The sequence below is a fragment of the Rhinoderma darwinii genome, chromosome 6, assembly GCF_050947455.1.
Source record: "Rhinoderma darwinii isolate aRhiDar2 chromosome 6, aRhiDar2.hap1, whole genome shotgun sequence".
Classification (NCBI taxonomy): Eukaryota; Metazoa; Chordata; class Amphibia; order Anura; family Rhinodermatidae; genus Rhinoderma; species Rhinoderma darwinii.
This window is the reverse complement of record NC_134692.1, coordinates 58713723-58741000: the sequence shown is the minus strand read 5'-3', so window position 1 is coordinate 58741000 and position 27278 is coordinate 58713723. Positions and strand designations below refer to the sequence as shown.

The 27278-nt window shown below is 40.1% G+C and overlaps 1 protein-coding gene across 3 annotated transcripts in view; it reads right to left on the bottom strand.

Annotated features, from left to right (window-relative positions):
• The window catches only part of PARD3B (par-3 family cell polarity regulator beta), a 1147141-nt gene that overhangs the window by 670187 nt on the left and 449676 nt on the right, over positions 1 to 27278 (bottom strand). For all 3 annotated transcript variants that reach the window (XM_075829835.1, XM_075829836.1, XM_075829837.1), the window contains exons 14-15: positions 9648 to 9747; positions 6601 to 6668 (exon numbers count right to left, since the gene is read on the bottom strand). In XM_075829835.1, coding sequence (XP_075685950.1) covers positions 6601 to 6668; positions 9648 to 9747 — 168 coding nt within the window. The remainder of the gene's footprint in view (positions 1 to 6600; positions 6669 to 9647; positions 9748 to 27278) is intronic.

Genomic DNA, 27278 nt, shown 5'->3' with positions numbered 1-27278 from the left:
ATTCATTTTTATTATGACTTTTTTGGGGGGCAATGGAAAAAAATAGGAATTTAGCCATGGTTTTTTGCGTTTTTTTTTACGGTGTTTACTTTGCGGTTTAAATTACATATTAACTTTATTAATGGAGTCATTACGGTCGCAGCGATACCACATATTTGTACTTTTTTTTTTTTTTTTACACTTTTACTAAATAAAACCACTTTTTATGGAAAAAAAATGGATTTATTTTTTTACTGTACTTTTTATTAATAATCTTTATTTCACTTTGATTACTTATTTTATTAGTCCCACTAGGGGACTTTACTGTGCGATATTCCGATCGCTGCTATAATGCTCTGGTATACTTCGTATACCAGAGCATTATTGCCTGTCAGTGTAAATCTGACAGGCAATCTGTTAGGACGTGCCTCCGGCGCGTCCTAACAGGAATATGTCCAGGGCAGACCTGGGGGCTTTTATCAAGCCCCCGGCTGCCATGACACCACATCGGAGACCCGCGATTTCATTCGCGGGCCACCGATGGGTGACAGAGGGAGCGCACTCCCTCTGTAAACAAAGTTAAATGCCGCGGTCGCTATTGACGGCGGCATTTAACGGGTTAAACGGCCGCGATCGAAGTAAACTTCGATCGCGGGCGTTGGAGCAGGAGCTCAGCTGTCATCAGACAGCAGAGCCCCGGCTCCTGCCTGCACGGGAGACCCGTGCAGGACTTAGACTAGGCTGACGTGAAAAGGCGTCAGCCTAGCCTAAAGCCCATTAGTGACCGACGTAAAAAGGCGTATTAGTGGTCACTAAGGGGTTAAAAAGCAATGTTATGAGCTATGTCTAGCGTGCAGCTCAGCTCCATTGAGGTGAATGTGGCTGAACAACAATACCACATACAACCTGTGGACAGGAGTGGTTATGTTTTTGGGAGAAAGCATCCCTCTTTTTTTTTTCCTAAATTCTAGAAAATCCCTGGGCCCAGCATCACTGACCAATGACCAAAAAGGTTATGTTTTAATGCAACTTGGCTGACACACATATCACAGTATTTCAAAAGCGTAATATCATTGGCACATGGAATTATGGTCAGCCAACATCAGCCAAACTTATTTGTATGGCCAGTATAATAATACTAAACAACGTTTTACTGATATTACTATCTGTATTCTTTCACAGGTACCACATTAACTCTTGTGGTCTGATGCCACCTGTCACTAGCCTTAAAAAGTGTATACATTCTCTGTAACCCAACAAAATTAATGGAGCAAATCACGATGCTCTAGTCTCAACATTGTCTAGCCGATCACTAAGCCCCAAAATAAAGTGCATCAATTGGGATACTTTATGAATAATTTGGTTTCTAGGTTTTTAGCCCTTATTTAAAGGGGTTGTCTAGCTTAGATAACCCATTTTCATACATCCTCTTAGGGAATTATCAGTTAATAAAGGGTAATCCACATTTCAGGATCCTCATCTCTTGAGTGAAGAATGGTCACAAAGAGTGTATCTTGCTCTGAAGGTCCAGTCCTGTCCTGCATTACGCAGACATTGCTTTAACTGTGTAATGTGTCATTTCCTTGTAGGGTGGTGCTGCAGGGAAATTGAAGACTTAGGTTCCTATTACACCGGTCAATATTGGCTGTGAAAACTAGCGCCGAGCAACGAGACCGCTCTTTGATCGGCGCTTGTTTGCTCCTTTCACAAGGAACTATGTATAAAGACGAGCGATCGTTACTACGATGGCTCGTCCCCATGAATTTCCATCACGTCGGCAGCACATCTCCCTATTTACACAGGGAGATGTGCTGCCAACAACAATATTTTGTGCTGCATAAATGATACGATCGGCTGATGAGCGAGCGTTTGCCCATTTATCGGCTGATCGCTGCCCTGATTAATCATTTGCCCGATCATTGGCCCATGTAAAAGGGCCTATACTGTCAGGTTTCCACAGATTGCAGTATATTGCATATAAACTTTGTGATCAGTGTTTTGTCAAGAGATATTTCCAACAAGTAGGGATTGTCCAAAGTGGACAACCTATTTAAACTCACCACACTAAAGCAGTAAATAGTTAAAAACAAAATGTTTGCCCTATTCTGGTTTTATACTCCATTCTTTATAAAGAAAAACATTACTGAACTTTGTCTACTTTTTAGAGATAGTTTAATATTATATCATTCCCCTTTGTACAGAAAGAACACAGACCTTAATTAGACTTCACTTTTTCCGTCTCCCCTCTATAAATGGGTGCCTTGCAAATTACCAGAGAACAAATAACACTTATTATCATTAAGAGTAACTATGGTTGTTAAAATGTTCCATGTGCTCAGTGGAAATTGCTGATACAAAACGCTAAAAGACAAAATGATTCCATATCCTGATAAAACAAAAGTCCCATTTTGTTTCAAATAGAACATTATTTTATCCTGTACAAATAGTACTATGTGTTGAGGAAATGAAAATGTCCCAAATGGACTCAAAAACTATATTTTGGGGTTGGAAAAAAACAATAACATTTTCTTTTGTTGTCTTTTTTTAAAGAATATTTTTTTTAACAGCAGGAAAAATTAAAACAAGTACAATGGGGGATACCTTTTAATTAAAATATTATGGAGGTCATTTCTAAAACCTCCTGCCTATATATTAATAATTTCCAAATTGCACCCGCTCCACAGGACTCCGTACGGTTGCAAATTTTTTTCTCATGAAATTCAATGGATATAGAAAAGAAATAAAAGTACATAAAAACTGATAAAGTACCATGTATGCGACACCATATAAAAAAAATACACAGTAGAGAGCTACACAAGTGCAGTTTGCACATCCATTTAGAGTGCTGTTTGGTACCAATTTTTCATATGGTCATGTGCATGAGGCGTTATGGACTTTGGTTCCAATGTCAGGTATTGGGAAGAGACTAGGAAAGCAGGCCATGACCAGTAAGTTGTAGCTGTTTTACTGGATTTCAAACAATCTGACTGAATTAAATAAAATTTAAAAAAAGCAGAACCAGAATAGAACAAAGAACAATACTGCCAAAAATTTTACATTTGGAGGGTTTGCATTCATTGAAAAATAAGAGCAAAAAAAAAAAAAGGAATGCAAGATCAAGATCTCTAGTTAAAGCGTCAAACCAGAAAGTACTCTGTAGTTCTTGATTATGGAATCTTTACTCTCATACGAGAACTCTTCTTATGACCGTTTTGTAGTTTCCTCATGGCTAATCCCACTCTTAGGCCTCATGCACACGACCGTAGCCATGTGCACGGCCGTGATTTTCGGGTTGGCCGGGGGCGGAGTGTCACCCGCAAGCCGCCCGCAAATCGGGGGCCATGCACATGGCTGCGGCCATTATTTGCTATGAGACTGGACCGCAGAACACGGCTGTAATTCTTTCTGCGGTCCGGGCGCCTGGGTCATGCACGGACCATGGAAACCACTGTCGTGTGCATGGCCCCATAGTAATGAATGGGGCCGCAATTCTCCCGTGGATTTTCGGGGGAATTGCAGCCGCAAAAGCAGGTTCGTGTGCATGGGGCCTTACACTGATCCCCATTGTAAGGCTAAGTTCACATCTCGTTTCGTGCACACGTTTGTGGTATACGACGACGTATACGTTTTTAAAACTACAGAAACGTATGCATTTTTAACATACGCTTACGTGTTTTTGTAGTACACGTCGTATACATTTTTATACTTTTGTATCCGTTCTTACTTCTAAAATCGGATATGTTTTTTTGTTCTTAAGCTAAATGAAACTTTGTAAAGTCAAGATTTCCCATATATGGTGTCAAAACGTATAAGTTTTACTTATGGAAACGTAGGGTTTAAGATTGAATACGTCGTCCATACACTACACTTTTCAGGATGTGGGGACAAAAAGGATAGAATGAAAGCACGCAAAACGTATGCACAAGCTACACCATTACGGCATCCGTCCTGACCATAGAAATCAATATACACGCTGTAGTACACATTTTGACACTGCTTTTTCATGTCAAAACGTGCACGTCAGACGTACAGTAAAAACGAGATGTGAACTTAGCCTAAGGCTAAAAAGGACAGGCATGATTAAGCCAGTATAGGCTTAGGCTTGGTTTCAATTAGTTTTCAAGTATCTAGTTTATTCCTAACTCCAAGCTTTCAATTTATTGGATTGTGGATGCTATGTAAACTTTTGAACAGCTTAAAATGTGTACTTTTTTTAAATACAGCTTCTATGTAGCCTGAATACATAGTAGCTGTATTTTGCTGACCAAGTCGAATCTGTCAGGTCAGCAGGACTGACTACTTTGGTGAACGCTGGTCCTGTGTGTCTCTGTTGATAACAGACGGATCCAGCGTTCACCGAGGCGGTCAGTCTGGACGGACTCGGCTTTGACTGCAAGATACAGCTTCTATGTATACAGGATACAGAGTAGCTGTATCTTAAAAAGTTAATTTTGTTTTAATAAAAACCAATTAAACAGTTGTTCAAAATAAAATAAAACATTGATTTATTAAAAAAAAAAAAAGAAACCACAACATCTACAATCCTCAAGATTGAAATTGCAACACCAAGAAGGAAAAGTTTTGGAATTGTGGAAATCACGGGATCGATAGACTTGTTAATGCTATGCAAATGATAAAAAATGAAAACAAAATATATTTCAAAGATCTTGATTTATTCAGTATCGAGTATAAGCACCACGCGTAGAAATGCACGCACTTACATGCCTTGGCATGCTATCAATGAGGTTAATAGTTGTCTGAGGAATGTTATGTCCCGCTGAATGTACTCGGGCAAGCAAATCATGAAGATTGGCTGCTGGCAACTTTGCAATTGCCGACCAATGACGTCCCTGATGTGCTTGATGGGAGACAAGTTCGGAACAGGCCTTGGTAGCACGTTTAGGCCGTATGAGCAACATGCAGCCTGGCATTGTAAAATGGCTTCTGGGACTATTTGGAGAAATGGGCGTAACACTGGTTCCACTACCAAATCAATGTAACGTCCAGCTTTTAGTGTACTTGAAATAAAGATGAGAGGTGTCCAGCTACCGTACATTATACCACCCCACACCATAATCCTGGCAGAGGGCTGTCGTTCAGACTTACCCTCTGACGGCTCCGGACTTCTGTGTTCCCGACGACATTTCCCTCCAGGGAGACGCCGGCACTCACTTCCGGGTTCTGAGCCTGTTTCCCGCAGGGCACGCGCCCGCGCGTGCACGGCCTTAAAGGTCCAGTACGCTTCCAGTTGTCATTAGTCAATTAGCCCAGAATGCTGCTGGACTATAAAAAGGGCTCTGCCCACTTGATCCATGCCTGAACGTTTTTGTTTACCTAAAGTTTGTTTTGCAAATGGTCTCCCAGTGTTTTCCAGTTCCCAGTGTTACCCATTCCTGCTGCCTGTACCCTGTATCCCGTGCCTCTGTGCCATCTACAGTTAAAGTCAAATTGTGTCTTCCGCTGCATCTACTGTGCCATCTACAGTGAGTGTCAAGTCGTGTCTTCCGCTCCATCTACTGTGTCATCTACAGTTAAAGTCAAGTTGTGTCAATGCTGCTGTCTACATTGCCTCAGGTACCTGTTCTGGACTATAGACATTGTTTTGTACCTTGTTGGCCAGCTGCTATCCCGCTACGCGGTACGTTCCAGTGGGTCCACACCCCGTGCTGTGATAGACATTGCCACGTGGTCTCCAGACCGATCTCCGGCTATCATTGCATCCAAGACAAAATTGGGACTCCTCGCTGAAGAGGATAGACCTTCATTCCAGCCTCCATTGCTGTCTTGATGTGCAAAATGACAGCCTTTGGGAGCGGTGGCGTGTGGTCAATAGAACACCTGTAGCTGGATGACTGTATCGTAGGCCAACGTCGTGCAAAGTCCTTCTGATGGTTTGTGTTGACACTGGTTGCCGCCGTAAGTTTGGGGAGTGACGTCCAACTTCATTTGAAATACAGAATGGATCACTACGCACCATTCTTCCAATCAGACGATCCGTCCGTGGGGAGGTTCGTCTCGTGGACCTCTTGCTATCATTGCCGTTTGTTGTTGTTCTCCCAACCTCCGGGACACGCAATGTTGAACAGTGCAGACATGTCGTCCTAGGCGCATAACGATGTGCCGGAGTGATAAACCAAGGTCTCTAAGTTCAAGGATTCTGTCCCTCTCAGTTTGTGACAAGGGTCGATAACCGGCATGTCTAAGAACATGAGGCAGCACACAATCATCCCACACCACTTGATCTGATTTTTGAGGTTTCATGTGGCTAAAAAATTTGCTTTCAATCTGGCTTTTATGTCCCTCCCACATGCCACAGATTAGAACTAGGTGCTTGGAAATGTGATAATTTGGAGATTTTAGTGACACCTGCTAGTTTCTCGGTTTGCAAAACCTTTAAGCTTGCCTTTCTTGGTGTTGCAATTATAATGTTTAGGAGTGTATATACATGTAACATATAACTGAAATACTTATAGGCTGATTAATATTTTTCTGCTTCCCAAATTAAGAAATTTACACTGGATAAATGTTTATTGTATTATCAATTCATTGCTATTAAGTCCTTGGCAGAGAAATGTAAATTTTCAAGCATGTCACTAACCCAAAAAATACAATGGCACTTACCAAGATCCATGCTCTTTGATGTCTTCAGATTATAAGTATCAGACTGTTGGGAACTTTCCATTCCTGAACTGTTAACAAAAATGTACAAACATTTTCAAATATATAAAGCACGCACCCCAACAGAACTGATGGACCTGATCGTAAATCAATGGGATCTATCAGTTACCGTTGACATTCGTCGTACGACGTATCGGTCAATGTGTTGTATTTTTTATTTTAAATGCAAATCCACAATTCAAGCATGGGCATAGCTTCACACTACAAGTGCTTAAAATTCACACATGTAATTGGTAATGGTTCTATTTCTACTTTAGTACTTCCTTACTAGTATAATGGTCTGGATGAGCCCTGGTAATACTGGTCTAATATGAAAACGCTGCTTTCTTTTCAGACCTTTTATTTTACCTTGTACTCATGCATACCCTCTATCACGGAGAGTGCCTTTGCTTCTAGGGTTACAAATGAAGCTGTTAAATATAATTTTATTTATACAGAACTCACAGGGAGAGAGAGAGAGAGGTAGAGAAGATGACACTAACACATCTGTGTGTCTTGAAACAATTTTAACAAAATTGCTACAGCATGACAGGCATTTCTCCAATAATGCCGTTTAGTTAGAAATATCAATTAAGCACATATGAGGATGTCAAAACAAAAATTAACTTGTATAAAATATCTCTAAAAACATATATGCAGCAGTAATTCTTCCTTCCACTAAGAATTGTGTTCTAGTTACTATTTATCAATTTTATACCATTTACTGCACTGTACTGGCTAATTTGTTACAAGTTGAATCTTTTACCACAAAACTATATATCAATCTCTTTCTTAATCTGCTATATTAGATGCTGCCTACATATAGGGCACCATGTTGAAAGGGGTTATCCCATTAGGAATACCCCTGTTCATACGCATCTACATGTAATAGTAAATTTCCCGGCAGTGGCCGCTGTAGGAAAACTTCACTGAGGTCATTCAGTTAAATGCCGCTGCTGAGAAAACTCTATATATAGTAATTTAACCAATATACTAAAAATTAAAAGATCTGATAATAGAGCAAGGAAGCAGTGAAGACAACGCTCTGTGGTATGTGGATTTTACAAAAATAGTAGAATGTAGGCTACCATTTAGATTTTAGTCATGTGATCCACTATGGTCATCAGAGAGGAGAAGTGGCTATATAGCCAAACTCTTAAACACAATCTATTACCTGTGATTATATATTTTTATTAATATTAACACTCAATTATTTATGCAGGATTGCAGACATGGGCCTTATGTATCAAACTTTGGTATGTCGTCTACATGCCAGTGAATCTGAGAATAAAGGTACTATAGGTAAATTACTATAGTGAAATAACGATAAAATAACTTGAGTCCCCTTATACTTTTATAGGAATAAAAAATAAAAAAAGGAAAACTAATTAACTATTCCTAACATTTTAAAAACTTGCATATAGAAATAGGAAGTGACCTGTCCATCATAAGCAGCCAGGGGTGGGGGAAGCCACCCGGAAGCTGCCAGTATAACCGTGTCCCTGAGCCCAGCACGTAGCACTGTCTGCGACCCAGTGGTAAACAATGTTTTTTCTTAAACACATCACTGCTTTAGAGTTAAACATAGTTTATTGGGATTGTTGCACCTGTCACTAAGTCTTGCTGCTTGTGGTAAGGAGAATATGATCATGTTGACAGGTTCCCCTTAAGACTGAGTTGAGGCACCGTCTATATCACAATGGTCATTCATTTATGCCCATATCTAAAATTAGAACTTAATTATGTGTGATCATCTTTGTCTATTGGGTACTGTAAAGGGAAGTGTTTTATATATTTATAGCTATGTACATGTGAATGTAGATAAATATATATATATATATATATATATATATATATATATATATATATATATATATATATTTGTCCCTCCAGAAAGGTGTATATTCATCTACCTACTATGTAATCAGACACCCTGGGGGACGGAAGCCATAAACAGTGAACTAATCCAGGAAGCAGGAAGTTCCAACTGCCCTTCCATCCCCCTACTAGATAATGGTATTCCATGAGATAGCCATGGGGCCCAGCCCCCCCCCCCACCTTTAACATGCATGAGCTGTGATGTCACAAATGATGTGCACGGCGGACAAGGTATAAGAGGGTCAACGGCCTCACACTCTGTCTCTGATTTGCTGCTCCCAACGGACTCCCCTGCCCTCCTGGTCTGCTCTCTTTTCCTGCCTTCCTGAAGACACACCAACTCGGACCACATGGACCGCTAAGTATCTACGTGTAGCAGCAACTACACGTTATGCTCTCCCCCCCTCCTTACTTCAACCCTTTACCTGCATACCTGTTTAACCATTTCCCACCATTTACCTGCTACACCGCAACCCATTCCCCTTGTTAACCTATTGCTGCTGTCTACCCCTTGCAGTCTGAAAACCCTTCCCACTGTTGACCCTTTTTCCTGAGTATTAAAGCCTTAGTGTATAGGGAAAGTTATATTAGGAGGGAGTGGGACAGAAATAGTGAACGTGTATTGTATTGTAACTTAACTGTATTCATATGTACGTTTAGGTATGTGGGTAGAGGCATTACATAGGATACCTTGTTTATACTGTACTAGGTATAGTGTGAGTATACTCAGTATATATTAACATGTTATATGTATTGGGGTATACTGATACTATACTGTGATCAGTTACTGTGTTCTGTGTTTAGTTGGTGTATTTTAGATGTAACTGTGATTATTGTTAGTAATAAATATTACCCTTTATTTACTATACAATTGTATTTATTGTACGGTCTTATTCCGTTGAGTAGAAGCAAAGCAAGTAGACGTTAGTATAAGGAAAAGGTAGGGGAAGTAGGTATAACCCTAGTGACCCTGTTTATAAAGGAGGTAGTAATAGTGGGGGATGCAAGTAGGTGAAACTCGCTACTATACCAGCCCTTTTACACATGTGTATGTGTGTGTAGTGAGCGCATATATATATTATATATATATATGATATAATTAAGTCCTTTTTCAGGTACTATTGTAAACATACCTAAAGTTGGAGTACTCCATTATGATATGTTCCTTTGGATGAGGTGGTAGATGAGGAGGAACATCTTTCTCCAAAGACCAATCGTCAAAATTGGAAGAACCTGTGAATATTGAAAATCTATATTAAAAGTATAGTGTTATTCGGCTGAAATACATGCCTAGACATGGAAATTCTCGCTGCTGTTGACTGTAGACATTAGACAATAGTATTTAACCATCGGATAATCTTACAACACAAGTGGAGGTTTTAAAAATATATATTTTATGGATCACTGTAAGCCGCTCTTGCTCCTGGGCTGTCACCAAGAGTTAAAGTCTAGGTATACACCGGGCTGAGCAACCTGAAGGCCACACACCCTAGATCTCCAGGGAGGACGTCCCATAAAAGCATTGCACCCTAAGAAGATCCTGTGATGAACAAACATGGAAAGTTAACACACTAAAAACTAAAACTAAATAAACAAGGATGTGTGCCATTTCAGGACAGCCCTCATATTGGTTATTTGAAATGCAGTACCATAACTCTTGGAATGCACCGATTCTCCTTGCGGAGATCTATCTAATAGGGAGCCTTAAGGGCAATGCTCCCTGGAAATATACAAGGCAAAATAGCTTCCTCTAGTAGGAATAAAATTGTCTTTCTAGTGCCACCTCTAGGTAACTACTTGATAAGTCAATGTCCAAACCTTTATAGATCCTTTAAACAAGACCCTGGTTAATAAACAAAGCAGACAAACCTATCTGTAGACAGCACTGTTTCGGAGTTGTTGGTCCTCATCAGTACAGAGTAGGGTTCTTGTTGGCTAAATGAGATTCCTTTAAAGCAGCTATTGGAAGGTACTGATTCTGTAGTTGGTAGGGAGTTTTAAGAGCCATGCTCCCTGGGAAGCCTACAGATGGGTGTCTCTGGTTCTGCTATTAACCCAAGTCATATTTCAAGGCTCTATAAAGGATTGGACATTGATTAAAAGGGCGGTCAACTATAGGTGGCACTAGATACAGTTTTCTTCCTTCTAGAGGAGAAAGATTTAGCATTCTTCCGTTAGAAACAACAAACAGAATTTAGAAATGCTTTCAGACACAGAATGTTCTGTTTGATTTATCCAGAGCACACTGCAATGCGTGTAAATTGAACACAATTTAAATCAGTGGGCTTGGCACTAGAAGCAGCTCAGGAAAGATGATATGCGGGAAAGCGAAAAGATAAGCTGATAAACCGTACACCAAAGCAAATTGATAAAAGCACATTCAAAAGGTACAAAAGCAAAATAACTTCCAGTCTAGTCCACAACTTAACACAGAGATTGATGCTCGGAAATGTACAGATATACAGTGCCAAATGAGTATTTAAAAGCGTTACAAGTGCTGTGGGTCAACATTTTTCTTGACTTCAGAATCAAGACCACTATTTTCAATACATTTCATTCCCATTTGTAAGTAATGGAATTGTTTAGGGATTGGAGAGAGTCCAATTATGGCGGAAGTCGTACAGAGAGTAGACAAATAATGCAAATAAAAGTTAATACTATTTCAGATATCTCATGTTAGGCTGAAGTGTACTCCATTACACTATACCGACATTTATAATCCTAGCTCTGGGATATTACCATACAGATGTACCGATCTTTAACTTGACACGTTTACAGAGGATCTGTCACTAGTTTATTAATTCCCTATCTCCTAACTAATCTAATCGGTGCTTTGCTGCTGATAACTACAGTGTAATTTGTTTTCAAAAACGTTTATTATTTGCAAAGTTATGAACATTTTTCTAAATATGCTAATGTAGCTCTAATAGCGGGTGACTCTATTTTCACTCTGGACGGTGTAATGTTTTGTGTATGACGCTGTCAAATCATCATACAGTTTCTCCCCCTTCCCTGTCAAGCAACACAGTGTGATCATATCGTATACAGCTTCCATTCCCGACTGTGTTTTCAACTGGTGATAGCTCAGGTTGTTTCACAGCTAGAACTGCGATCCTAGTGTCACATGAAAGATTAGAATCTCATCTTTTATATGCCACCAGTTCCACTTCCTGAGATATTGTTATTTGAAATGATCCCCCTTCCATCCAGCCTCAGTCCCTCACACTGTGTGAACCAGCTTCATGCTGATAGGACAGTGTCAGAGGCTGTGAGGTAGCGCCACCTCAGGACAATCGCTGGTGTTGACACCCACTTATCTATTATAGCCTCATGTGCATATTTAGAAAAAAGCTCACAACTTTTAAAATAATAAAGATTCTGGGACACAATTTTCACTAGCATTATGAGTGTGACAGCGCCTATTAGATTAGCTAAGAGATAGGGCATTACTAAACTAGTGACAGATCTTTAATTCACAGTAGCAAGTAACTTTAACTTGACTTTGTTAATGGTTTTCTGTGGCTTAAGTGATAAGTTATCATGTTGCAGCCTGTAATCAGAGTCAAGAAAAGGATTGCTACATCAGTATTTGATTATTACTTGCATTATTACTGGAACTCATGATCACATTACATTTTATTGTTATGTTATCAGCGTGATTTACACCCCAGCACCGCTACATTGTTATCCTCTTGATTCAATAAAAATAGATTTTTAAGCCTAAAGGGGTTGTACCATCAAAAGAAATGGAAACAGATAAACTCAATACACATTGTAGAGTAACTTTATAAAGTATTGTTATTAAAAAACATCTTTCCTCGCAGAAATAGGGCAATTATCTGCTTGTAATAGCACCCCCTGGTGTTCAAACGTATAGGTCTCTGCACGTCATTCTAGAGAATGTTAGATATGCACGCACAGTACAATACAGTTAATGAATCCAACATATGAGGCTAGACATATGCCTTACTTCTACATCTCAGAGTACATAGATTTCAAGCAGTGTGGGTTAAATCCATTAGATAACCTCCTCACCAGTCTGTGCTGCTCTCTTCCTTATCAGGGACAAAGATAAGAACTATCGTTCAGCACAATCAGTGAAGTGCTTATCTAATGGCTTTTTTCCTCACTGCTTGCAGTCTCTGTACCTCTTAGGGTACGTTCACACGCTTACTAAAAAACGTCTGAAATTACGGAGCTGTTTTCAAGGGAAAACAGTTCCTGATTTTCAGCCGTTTTTTTAATCAAACTCACGTTTTTCACGGCCGTTTTTTTTAGCTATTTTTCGATAGAGTCAATTAAAAAACGGCTCCAAAAACAACTCAAGAAGTGACATGCACTTCTCTTTCACGGGTGTTTTTTAACCCGGCCGTTTTTAAAAAAGGCCGCATAAAAACGCTGCTTTCTTCCCTCTCCACTCCCTGATTTGCTGAGAGGGGGAGGGCACATTAAAGGGTATCTGTGAGCAGTTTTGAGGCCTCAAAGCCGCTTACAGAGCAATATCGGGGTGGGAATTGTAAACATACTTTTTGTCTCGGTCATGCAAGTTGCATGGCAGAGAAATCGATGTTTGATACCCCCAGCACGGTGGTTGCAAGTGCCACTTTTTGCTCTGAGAAACGGCTCTAGCCACCAATCAGGAAACCACTAGAGCTGTCACTCAGAGCAGAGGGACAGGGCAGTGTGCAAGGCAGGAGCACTTGCACATCAAGTGCTCGCCTTAGTGGCACTTGCAATTGCAGCTCCGGATAAATTTAAAGGCATGTTTACAATGCCCTCCCCCTCCCATATATCGCTCTGTCAGCAGTTTTAAGCCCTCTAATTCAGCCCGTCAGTGGATTTGAGTTAGAAAACAGCAGCACAGCCAGTTATCTACAGGAGCTGCACAGACTTTATAAACAGCAAAATGGAAGGAAACTTAAATAACTATTTAGAAACATTTTGGAAGCAAATAAACAAAAAAATAGTTCACAGGTGTCAATAGCCTTTAATTGTATTGTACATCAACTAAAAAAAAAGTAAAAAGCAAATTAAATGAATCAATGTGGTGTTCTGGAGGTAACAAAAATAAAATGATAAAATAATAAATACAATTGTTAATATACTTACCTTTATAGTTCATTCAGGTTCTCTGCCTCATCCCTGTTTACATTCCTTAGTGATGATGTTCCCTTATAGAAAAGCCACATCATGGAAGCAGATGAGCCAATCATGGCCTGCTATAGTGAAGTCACTATGGTTGACACATCACTGCAGCGGCCCATTATATGCTGGCCAAATCAATGAACACATTTTCACACAGGAGTATAGACAGATGCAGCAGGTAATTGAACAATGGCAGTGGGGAAAGGTTTTGTGCTATTTTAGTTTAATGTCCTTGACTTATCAACACACAGAAATTTCACAGCAATGTTTTGTACTAAGAAGAAACATTTCACACCAAACTAAGCAGATATGGGGAAAACAATAAATGCAGAAACTGAATGGTCATCTTTTCCACAGTAGTCCCTACTAGTTTACAACCCATCATGCTGGAACAGGACATTCCAGCTATCGCTGCCACTTTCCCCACCCGTTTCACATCCATTGAAGGAGACAAGAATACTATTACCCTTTGGTAAACTACTTCTATCTAAAGGCACTTCTATCTAAAGGCCCTTTTACAATGGCCAATTATTGGGCAAACAAGCATTCAAAGAACGTTCATACGCGATAATTGGCCTGTCTTAACAGGGCAGCGATCAGCAGATGAATGAGCAAACACTTGTTCCTCTGCTGATCGTATCGTTTTAAATGTCAACAATTATTATTGTTGTTGGCAGCACATCTCCATGGGAAATGCGCTGCCGACGTGATCATAATGTATGGGGACGAATGATCGAAGTAACGAGCATGTGTCCCCATACTAGCTCCTTGTGAAAGGAGCAAACGAACGCCGATCAACGAGCTGTCTCGTTGATCTGTGCTCGTTGCACCGGCCAAAATAGGTCAGTGTAATAGTACCTTTACTTGCTAATGTTGTTGTAATTGTGTAGAGAGGGAGCCTTGTGTAAGTTTACACAGTCCATAGTATAAGGAGACAGGACTTGACATCATATCATAGGCTACCATCATAGCAGATGTAAGGACTGCCTCTGTGTTCTGAATGACTTTCAGGAAAATGCTTTCTGAGAGCATTGTGCTTCAAGTTATATACTTTCATTTATACAAAGCGAAACAAGGAATATGACTGTATGCAGTGAATCTTTAGTATCTCAGGTAAGAGACATGCACAAACATAACATGCTAAAAACTGTGGTATAGTACCTATTTGGATAAATGTATCTTAACCCCTTAATGACCAGCCTATTTTGGACCTTAATGACCAAGCTATTTTTTACGTTTTTCAATCGTCGCATTCCAAGAGCTTTAACCTTCTTATTTTTGCGTCGACATAGCTGTATAAGGTCTTGTTTTTTGCGGGACAAGTTGTACTTTTTAATAGCACCATTTTTAGGTACATATTATTTATTGATTAACTTTTATTAACTTTTTTTTGGGGGGGAATAGAAAAAAATCTGAAATTTCGCCACTCTTTTTTGCGTTCTAAATCTACGTTGTTTACCGTGTGGTATAAACAACACAATAACTTTATTCAATGGGTTGTTACGATTGCAACGATACCAAATTTGTATAGTTTTTGTATGTTTTACTACTTTAAGGCTATGTTCACACGGGGTATTTTGCCGAGTTTTTTGACGCGGAAACCGCGTCGCAAAATTCGGCAAAAACGGCCCGAGAACGCCTCCCATTGATTTCAATGGGAGGCGTCGGCGTCTTTTTCCCGCGAGCAGTAAAACTGCCTCGCGGGAAAAAGAAGCGACATGCCCTATCTTCGGGCGCTTCCGCCTCTGACCTCCCATTGACTTCAATGGGAGGCAGGAGAAAGCGTATTTCTCGCTGTTTTATGCCCGCGGCGCTCAATGGCCGCGGGCGAAAAACAGCGCGATAATTGCCGCGAAAATTGGCGTGCACGGAGAGGAATATCTGCCTCAAAGTTCCAAACGGAATTTTGAGGCAGATATTCCTCCCCCAAAATACTCCGTGTGAACATACCCTTACACAGTAAAAACACTTTTTTTTCTAAATTATTTGTTTTTGTGCCTCCATATTTGAAGAGCCGTAACGTTTTAATTTTTTCGCGGATGCAGTTGTATGAGGGCTTTTTTTTTGCGGGACGACTTGTAGTTTTTATTGGTACCATTTTGGAGTAGATGCGACTTTTTGATCACTTTTTATTACATTTTTTTAAAGTCAGTATTCACAGAAAACAGCAATTTTTCCATAGTTTTTTATTATTTTTTTTACGGCGTTCACCGTGCGGGTTAAATAATATAATAGATTTATAGTCGGGGTCGTTACGGACGCGGCGATACCAAATATGTGTAACTTTTTAACTTTATTTAGTTTTTTTAATAGTAAAGCATTTTGTAAGGGGAAAAGCCGGGTTTTTCATTTTTTTTCACATTTTTTTTTTAATTAACTTTATTAAACTTTTTTTTCACTTTTTTACTAGTCCCACTAGGGGACTATAATATGCGATTCTCCGATCGCATTTATAATACACTGCAATACTTTTGTATTGCAGTGTAAGGGTATGTTCACACGGCCAAATTTCAGACGTATACGAGGCGTATTATGCCTCGTTTTATGTCTGAAAATACGGCTCCAATACGTCGGCAAACATCTGCCCATTCATTTGAATGGGTTTGCCGACGTACTGTGCAGACGACCTGTTATTTACGCATCGTCGTTTGACAGCTGTCAAACGACGACGCGTAAAAATACAGCCTCGTCAAAAGAAGTGCAGGACACTTCTTTGGACGTTTTTGGAGCTGTTTTCTCATAGACTCCAATGAAAACAGCTCCAAAAACGGACGTAAAAAACGCCGCGAAAAATGCGAGTTGGTAAAAAAAACGTCTGAAAAGCAGGGTCTGTTTTCCCTTGAAAACAGCTCTGGATTTTCAGACGTTTTTGGTGACTACGTGTGAACATACCCTATTACTGCCTGGCCGTTTAACACGGACAGGCATCTGCTAGGTCATGCCTGCGGCATGATCTAGCAGGCATTCACTCCAGGCAGCCTGGGGGCCTTTATTAGACCCCCGGCTGCCATGGGAGACACAGACACTCGGCGATCGTATCGCCGGGTGTCGGTGGGGGAGAGAGGGAGCTCCCTCCCTCTCTCCAAAACCACTCAGATGCGGTGCTCGCTATTGAGCACCGCATCTGAGGGGTTAAACGTGTGAGATCGATACTAATATCGATCTCACACGGCAGAGCAGGGACGCTCCCAGCCCTCAGCTGCCTCTAGCAGCTGAGAGCAGGGAGATTTGACATCTCCCTGCTCTGTTTACTTATTCCGATGCCGCGACGTAAAAAGTCTATGGCATCGGAATAAGGCCCGTTAGTGACCGACGTAGAAACACGATTGGTCGGTCACTAACGGGTTAAGAGACGACTTGAACCAATGTATCCCCACTAGAGGATTGCTGACAGATATCAAATTAATTCCCAATACTTGTAGTAAATAAAACCATTTAGATGGCTACAGATCTGAAGATGAACCATCACAAAGGTCTGGTTAATTACCATAAATTGAAAAGAAGACACTATACTACAAAGCTTCAGATGATAGAGGGTTAATGTTCCGGGGTGGTTGCACTGAAAAGTGTCACAGGTAACAGAGAACATAAATCTTGCACTGCATGTTTTTGGAATCTATAACAAGACTAAATCTGCTTTGCTGGGAGTATCAGCAGTGATTTAAAAAACCTGTTCGGAAATCAATTAAATGCCATCCCACAGTAATAAAATGGGAAAAAAACCACAGGGACAGCAAACAAGTCTAGTAGCTCCTAAAAGAAAAAGGTGCATTATTGGCTTTCGGAAAGTAAGAGAAACACAAGTATTACATAAAGGACTTGGAGCAAGAAATATATCAAAGTGTACTGACAGGGTCAGACACAAAATTGGGACATGAAAAAGATTCATTCTTCCAAATTGTACAAATACTGACAGTGTAGCAGTGTAGCCCTGAGACACCCAACAAAAGGATTCCCATTACATTAACCTAGACATTACAAAAGAGGCAGTCTCACTGACATGGAGTCATACGAGCACTTAGGATACTGTGCACGGTCTGAAATACTTCAATAATACATCAATGAAAAAGGAAAGAATTTTTTTCAAAAAGCATTTTGAGAAAACTTAGTGTAAGAGAACCTCTACTATCCCTGTTCAAAAACTTCATGCTAAGTGCTTCTGCTCTCATAACTGCCCCACTGGTGAAATCTATAAGAAACACAAAAAAAGCTGTACTTGACAAAAAACATAATTGTCCAGATATTTCATGTGCCCATCTAATGCAGGAAACCAAGCAAGACTCCCATATAGTTGAATACATCTAAAAGACAATGTTAATATGCAATCTGTACTCATAAAAAGACAAGTGTTGGCCCTAAAGTGAAGTCAACGCCAGAAATATTCCTGGCTAGGTGCATGGTGTATCTGTGTAAAAATCTAAGCTCTGTTGCATCACTCCTCTTGGGAAATGGATAGGAAATCCAGACCAGTAAGGCTGATTTTTATGGGAGTCACATTTAGACATCTGGTCTAAAGTACAGAGTAGTTTTCCATAACAACCAATGAGAAACACGCATAGTGGGGAGCGGGCACCATGGCTGAAAAAACATCTCAACTCCTGGTACTGGTTCATTGTTTCATGCGACAACATGTTACCTATGCTGGCATAACAAGACCTACGGCGGTGCTTGTAAACATTTCCAATCCTCTGTAAAAGAGAAGCGCAAGGCTTCATTCACATCTGAGTCAGGGCTCCGTTCAATCGTTCCGTCTGAGCTTTCCGTCAGAACGGACGCCCGGCTGAAACAAATGAAAACCATAGGTTTCCGTTTGCATCACCAGTGATTTCAATGGTGATTGATCCGATGCAAATGGATTCAGTTTGTCTCCGTTGTGCAAGGGTTCCGTCGTTTTGACAGAATGAATAGAGCAGTCAACTACGGTATTGCGTCCATCAAAACGACAGAACCTTTGCACAACGGAGACAAACAGAAACCATTTGCACCGCATCCGTCAACATTGAAATCAATGGTGATGCAAACGGAAACCTATGGTTTCCGTTTGTTTCAGTCAGGATTCCGTTCTGACGGAAAGCTCAGATGGAACGCCAGAACGGACCCCTAACGCAGATGTGAACGAAGCCTTAGCATGTCAAACATTCCTGGATTATTTTGTTTCACCTCAGCAGAAGTATTTTTATTGCGCATATTAGGAATGGAACAAGGTTAGGGCGAGAAGGCCTAAAAAGCAACAACTTACATGTGTCCGCCCACTAACCCATAATAAGGAATAATTTATTTGATGCGTGTATATGTTGTGGAAATGAGCATGTAAATACCTTATGTTTTAAGAAGGCCTAGTTGTGTTACATATATTACATATTTATTCAACTCAATAGATGTTAAACCCAAATACTCCTGAAAACCGGGATAAAAATTAAAAACACCATGTAAAGTTCCATATTAGAGACTGGTCTAAAGTGTAACCACTGCACGAGTGCATAATATCTTTGAACTTGTCATGTGTTTTCTTGTTATACGCATCTAGACAGCAAATTACACTCATGAGATTTACCTTAGGCAAGCTTGAAATAAATGTTACACGAGCCAGATAATTGCTCTGTGGTTCTCTAACCATTCAGGATGCAAGGATCCATATGTCCCGGCTTGTAAAGGGTTCCCAGTGAGGCAGTGATTGTATTTAATCACAGGATACGGTCTCAAGATTATGCAGGGATATTCTTTAAAACCATCCACTGCAGAAGACAGCGACTCTATAAAAATATGGCAGATGCTTAGAAAAACAAAATAGGGACTTTTATTGGTGGACTTGGCTGAACAAAATGGTCACCCAAAATATAGGACTGCATGACTGCTGAATACCACATCTTATATTTTCTTACAAATACCCTCTTGCAGGATTAAGTTGTTTTTTTTGCCTTCCTCTTGATCATCAGAGTAGGATTATAGGTTAGACCTGATGGACCTGTCTCTTTTTTTACCTTATCAACTATGTAACATAGTTTTAGTCCACTATGTTCATGAGGATAGGCCAAACCCCCTGGCATTCCCACCTCCCTAAAGTGATTGATAGCTGCCATGTATACATGCAGACTCATGGAAGCTGTCAGTCACTGGTGAGGAGGGCAAGAGCAGCGCTACCCTTGCAAATACAGTAGATTCATAACTAAGAGTCCACTGAATTCTTGCAGCAGCCAATATTTTTATTGTCGTTTGGGCTAATAGTAGAGCGGATCTGTGGCCATACAATGCTGTCCTTAAACAGAAGAGCATAGTATGAGGACTCACAAATCTGTTTAAACACATCATTTTTTTCCTAACAGCTAAATTAGGGGAAAAGCGCTTTATATTCATAAAATAGAGTGAAACGTAGAGCTGTAACGGAATAGTTTTATATTAATAGACAGCGTGTTGACCTCTACATTTGCTTAACAACAGCGTGCATATAAGTGGCATAAATATCTATATTTTTTACCCATTGGCAGTAAATTGACAGCAGATGGTATGAATTCTATAACTAACTCAACTCTGGTAGCAATTATGTTTACGGGTGCACAAAGTTAAATTTATTGGACAAGACCTGGAGTCGATTGTTGTGGAATATGCAGAAAGTCAGGTGCTCTGATAAATACAGCAACTCTGCAGGTAATAAGGAAACAATCGCCACCTCTGTAAACTTTCAATCTTACAATGTCCTACCTATTCTACAAAACAAATAATCAATACTAGTATACTTAAAGTAGATATTCAAAAACTGCCCAAAATATTGTCTACCGGGGTATCTTTGTTCAGAGATCATCACGCTTCAATATGATTGCTTCAGGCTGGTTCACACCATCAGCACCTGCAGAAAATGGTGACCCAGTCATTTATATAAAAATGAAGACTCTTGTGGGGATATCTACACGATAAAATATTTATTCCTATAGATGATGGAGTGAAACGCTATGGGGGGAATTTATTAAGACTAATGTCTGTCCCTTCTTCTAAGCTCCGTCCAGTTTTTTATAAAAGTCGAACGCAAATGGCACAAAAGTCAAATTTTTTTGTGCAAATTACAACTTCTGTTCTATTTGCTATTTGTTTACAGCGAAAACTGGCAAAGAACTAGTGATAAATTCCCACTTTTATGGTGAAAATTATGTGAACACCCCTACTATGTATTGAGTTTATGTGTTTTACCTGTGCCTAAAATCAAGCCAAAAGTCTTCATAGACAAACATTTGTAGTAGTATGGGTCACATGGAAGAGCTTAGTGACTTTAAATGTGGCACTATCATAGGATGCCACCTTTCACACGTCAGTTAACATTTTTGATCTGATAGATCTGAACTGGATAACTGTAATTGCAATTATTGTGAAGTGGAAGTTTCTAGGAGCCACGGCAGCTCACCCATGAAGCGGTAGACCACGCACACTCACATTGCCGGGACGACTAGTGTTATGGAGTGTAAATATCAGCTATCTTTTATTCCATCACTCACTACAGAATAAGCTATCTTTTATTCCATCACTCACTCTAAAATGCCTCTGGAAGTGACAACAACACAAGAACTGTGTGTCCGAAGTTTCATAAGATGGGTTTCCATGGTCGAGCAGCTGCATACAAGTCTAAAATCACAATGTGCAATGCCAAGCGTCGGCTGGGGTAGTGTAAAGCACACTGGTGAGGCCCACCTCACCATTTCAGAAGCGCTAATCTAGATTGTACGAAGTTGAAATGGGGATTTGCCCACCATTGAGGATAAAATGTGTGAAAGAAGAATGCACGTCATCTAATTTAAAGGCGGTTTCCAAATCCTACTGTATGTCAATAGAGCGTAATCCTTGTGTAATGAAAAGTTTGGCAACTTTTAATATACTGTGGGCAAGCTGTACTAAGATTAGCGTTTCACACGCCAGTCTTAGTCAGAAGGCCATAAGAGTAAGATGCAAACGACTCTTAAGAAATTCATCTCATCATGGGCTGCCTGTGGAACTGAATGTGACATATATGTCGGCTCCGAGCTGCCGCAGATTTCCGCTATAATGTAAGCCAGTTTTTGGCATAAATTTTAGTACAGATGTGTCCACTCTTTTTCTTAAATTCTCTTAAGTTAAACAATTTGTCATGATACCAATTTAATACAGTCTCACACCATCCAGTGAAAAGAGCATACGTAAAATGTATACTTTCTTTAACATGGAAGTATATGGGCGAAGAATGGCCTGCGGATAGCATCCATCAGAGACACATCCATCACAGCCAACCATTAAAAAAAAGTATATGTAAGGCTTCGTTCACATCTGCGTCAGGCCTCCGTTTCGACGTTCCATCGGAACAGATCCCTGACTGACACAAACTGAAACCAAAGGTTTCCGTTACCATCACCATTGATTTCAATGGTGACGGATCCGGTGCCAATGGTTTCAGTTTGTCTCCGTTGTGCAAGGGTTCCGTTATTTTGACAGGATGAATAGTGTAGTCGACTACGGAACGTCGGAAAGGAGCCCTGATGCAGATATGAACATAGCCTTAATTGTATACATTTTATTTGACATGGGCGCCTAGGCGCGACGGATGGCCGACTGATGCCTTTGATAAATGCCATTTGCTGGCCATCCATAGCTCATAGGCTCCCATGTTAAAAGAAGCATATGTTTGCTTTTTTTTTACAGGATGGTGCGACATTGTATTAAATTGGTATCATGATAAATTGTATAACTTAAGACAATTCAATAGAAAGTAAGGGTGGTCACATCTGTACTAAAATGTATACAAGAAAATGACGTAGATGATAGTGGAAATATACAGCAGCTCGAAGCTGCCATAGATATCGCTTTCGGGTGCACGGACTGCCTAAAATTAGATTCAAGAGGACTGTGCATCTTACTCCTATAGAAAAAACACCAGCAGAAAAAACACCAGCAGAAAAAAATCTTACTCCTACAGCCTTCTAACTAACATGGGAGTCTAAGGCCCTGTTCACACAGAGTTCCCACCTCTGTCCTCCCATTGAATTCAATAGGAGGCAGAAAAAACCTGTGGCACTCGTTTCGGAGCTTTTTTCGCTGCGTCCTTGCATTCGATTCATTGGCTGCAGGAAAGCCACGGAAAAAAAGCGCAGGCCAGTCAAAATTGGACTCAAAATTCCTGAAGGAATTCTGAGGCAGATTTTTTTCTACCTGCAAAAAACTCCGGGGGTAACAGGGCCTTACGGTGACACATGGCTGATGGATGGCATCCATTGGATATATAGTTTTTAAATGTTTATTTCATATCTCACACCATACATCTGGGGTTATGTTAGATTTTAGAGAGAAAGTAAGGGAGAACACATCTGCAAATCTGTTGGGCCGCGGTGATCCCGCCTATTGCTAAGCCACGCAAATTTTTTCAAACATTCCGGGTGTGGCGTAAAAGTGTAACATGGTTAATATTTCTGGGCAAAGCAGCCGTGCGGCTATATTTGCGACTTTTTTCATGCAGAGGCGCAAATCTCTTAAAAAAGAAGGACTTTGTGTTTCAACTTCTCACCATTTTCTCAAAATCTCTGTGTGCTCTCAGTAAAGATTGTAATTTACATCTAGGGGATAAAAACCTGTCGTGAGGACATGCTGCTCATACAGGTGCATGGCTGGTTTGGTGTATCAGAGCTCTCTCTCTTAATTATCCACGTGTGATAAGGACATGATAAAGAGAAATGGCAAACCTCTGGATGTAAACAAGAATGTTTCCCTTCACTGGCAGCAAGCAGGGATCTTAAATATGATAAGGAATTGAAGCACAAAGTACATTAGACAATGGACATAACTGATAATGATCCAATTCATTATCGTTATTTATGTAAACTCAACCACGATGCATGCAACCTGCCATGTTGCCCCACCTTGACCTGGTTATAGATGAATAGAAGTAGTACATACACAATACACCTCACATTTTAACCCCGTAATGACCGCCGATATACCTTTTCACGGCGGTCATTAATGGGCTTTATTCTAGGCCGCCTTTTCACGGCGGCCTAATCAACGCCCTGCACGGGTCTACTGTCTGATGTCAGCCGGGCTCCTGCTCCAATGGTAGCGATCAAAGTTTACTTCGATCGCGGCCGTTTAACCCTTCAAATGCCGCAGTCATTAGCGACCGCTGCATTTGAGTTGTTTACAGAGGGAGTGAGCTCCCTCTGTAAGCCATTGGCGTCCCACAAATGCAATTGCGGGCATTCGATGGGGTGCCATGGCAGCCGGGGGCCTAGCAAAGGCCCCCAGGACTGCCCTGGCTATATGCCTATTAGGACGTGCCAGAGGCATGTCCTAATAGGTGCCTGTCTGTTCCTTACTGACAGGCAATAATGCTTTGGTATACAAAGTATACCAAAGCATTATAGCAGCGATCTGATCGCATAGTGAAGTCTCCTAGTGAGACTGAAAAAAAATGTATGTGAAATAAAAATAAATAAGGTACACATTAAAAAAAATCAAACCATTTTTTTGCCATAAAAAATGGTTTTATTTAGTAAAAGTGTAAAAATAATCGTAATGACCCACAAAATAAATTTATCATATTATTTAAACTGCAAGATGAACCCCCTAAAAAAAACGCAAAAAACAACGACAAAATGAAGTCCCTCAAAATGGTAGCAATGAAGTCCCGCAAAAAACAAAGCCCTCATATGGCGACATTGACAGAAAAAGAAAAAAGTTATGGCTCTTGGAAAGCAGCGATGCAAAATAAAATTATTTTAGTTTAAAAGTGCTTTTATTCTGCAAAAGTAGTAAAACATAAAAAAACTATACATATTTTGTATTGTCGTAATCGTACCGACCCATAGAATAAAGGTAGCATGTTATTTACGCTGCACAGTAATCGGCGTAAATGTAAATCGCATAGAACTATGGCTAAATTGCTGGTTTTTTTATATCCCCCCCCAAAAAAAGTTAAAAGTGCCATTGAAAAATACATCTCATCCCGCAAAAAACAAGTCCTCATACAGGCATGTCAACGTGAAAATAAAAAAGTTAGAGCTCTTCGAATGTGACGATGGAAAAACTATAAAAATTGCTTGGTCATTAGGGCCCAGAATGCAAGCAGGAGGAAGGGGTTAACACAAACTCAAGCGTTCGTTACTTTCTAGGAAAAGAAAGGACATTATCAAATTAAAAAAATCTGAATAGTAAAAATCAGTAGAAAGATTTGAAAATATTATTACTATTCAGGGAGGTGGATTACAAAATACAAAAATATTCATGCAGAGAATCTAATCTATTTGGGCCACTAAACATGCGGTAGTGAAAATACCAAAAGATTTATACATCTTATTTTCCTCTGACTAGAAAAGGATTTGCAAACAGCTGTAATAATGTTATTTTTCCCCAAAAATGACTTTTTTATGTTTATACGTTCGTGTATTTCATTTGCACGTAACTGTAAGTGGTGAGAAGTAAAAGCCCGGGTCAGCTCTTGCCAACTACTGTTTTTCACCCTAAGGCATGCGATGTGTATTAACTAGATGATTGCCATAGTGTTCTGTAAACATTTGTGGGGGCAAATGTAAAACATACGGTACACAATATAGTTGTAAATGGCATGAGGTTGTGGTTTGTTTTATTTTATATACAATGCTGTGCTTTTTGCTCCAGGAATAAAGTTTGCTCTTCATATGAGATTGCATACTTGGTTAGTACAAAGTGTAAAAGTAATTATTATTATTTGTGTATTGGGTTATCTGCCATTATAAACGCCTTTAAAAAGCTCAAGTGCTCACGCAGAGACTCTTTTTAAGTGTTGCATCTTATTTGTGTCGTAGTATTTGTTTTTTTGGGGAAGTTTGCGTTTGCATTAAAAAAAACACAAGCCTATTTTTGGTTTATAAGTTTTTAAAACAGAATAAAAAATGAATAAATATGTGTACCTCTAAGGCTTCGTTCCGACGTTCCATCTGAGCTTTCTGTCGTAACTGAGCCCTGACTGACACAAACGGAAACCTTAAGATTCCGTTTGCATCACCATTGATTTCAATGGTGACGGAGCCGGCGCTAATGGTTTCCGTTTGTCTCAGTTGTGCAAGGGTTCCGTCGTTTTGACGGTATAAATAGCGTAGTCAACTACGCTATTGATTCCGTCAAAACGACGTTTGTTTCAGTCAGGGTCCGGATTCTGATGGGAAGCTCCGACGGAACGTCAGAACGGGACCCAGATGCAGATGTGAAGGAAGACTAATAATAGAGAACTTCTGACATGTCAGGAGATGTCTGTGTACTGTAAATGAAGAGGATGCATTTGGGAGAGGTAAAGAGGTGCCTAGTCTGTCTATGGCAAATGGTTAAATAGCTAAAATAAAAAACAAATGCCAGTAAAAATCATATACAGGTACATATGAAACATTCACAGTAAAGTTCTGGTCCTCCACAGGTCAGTAAAATTATTATTCCTACACATATTTTGTAGTTACCCTACGTCATTGTTAAAGCAGCTTGAAAGTGGAGTTTTACTATGAGATTACAATAAACATATGCTGAATAACCTATATAACCTACGTTATAAGAAAAAATGATCAAACTCAACAAACATTTACCCACTAGTCACTTAAAAAATCTGTTATCTTTTGTTTTTCAACTTTAACCCTTTAATTACAGCCTATTTTGGCCCCTAAAGTCCAAGCCATTTTTTTTTTACATTTTCGTTTTACACTCCCCACCTTCTATGAGCCATAACTTAACTCAATGGAGTGGAGTGAAGGCTTGTTTTTTTGCGGGAGGAGTTGTAGTTTCTATTGGCACCATTTAAAGTACCATATAATGTACTGAGAAAAAAATGATATGTGGGGTATTGGAATTGGGAAAAAACTGTGATTCCTGCATTTTCTTTTGGGTTTCATCTTTACATCTTTCACCGTGCAGTAAAAACGACAAATTAAATGTATTCTACTGGTCAATGCGATTATGGCGATACCAAAATTATATAAGTTTTTTAATGTTTTACTCCTTTTACCAAGACAAAACTATTTGTTAAAAAAGAAAAAAAAAAAACAGATTTTTTTCAGTTTTTTCCACATTCTGAAAGCCATAACTTTTTTCTTTCTCCGTTGATTGAGCAGTGCGAGGGCTTATTTTTTTGCAGCACGATCTGTAGTATTTATTGGTACCATTTTTTTGGTACGTACGAGTTTTTGATCACTTTTTATTACATTTGACCAAAAAAACGCTATTCCGGCGTTGTTTTGCAGTGTATAGCCATTTATACCGGCTTCTGTTAAGCCCTGCCACAGGCAGAGGCAGAGGGTAGGCAGTCCTGGTGGCCTACATTAGGCACCTGGGCTGCCATTACAACCATCGTCACCCCACAATCGCATCGTAGGGGGGGGCCGATGAGCTGTGGTAGGGGCCGCCCCCCTCTTTATAACAACTCAGATGCTGCAGTTGCAATTGACCACAGAATTTAAGGGGTTAAACAGGCAGGAAGAGGGTGATCGCTGTTCCTGGCCTTTAGGGGGGATTCACACGAGCGTGTATTCGGTCCGTGCGGGCCGCGTGGTTTTCACGCGGCACGCATGGACCAATACAAGTCTATGGGGCAGTACAGACAGTCCGTGCTTTTTGCGCAGCGTTTGTCTGCTGCGCAAAAAGCGTGACAGGTT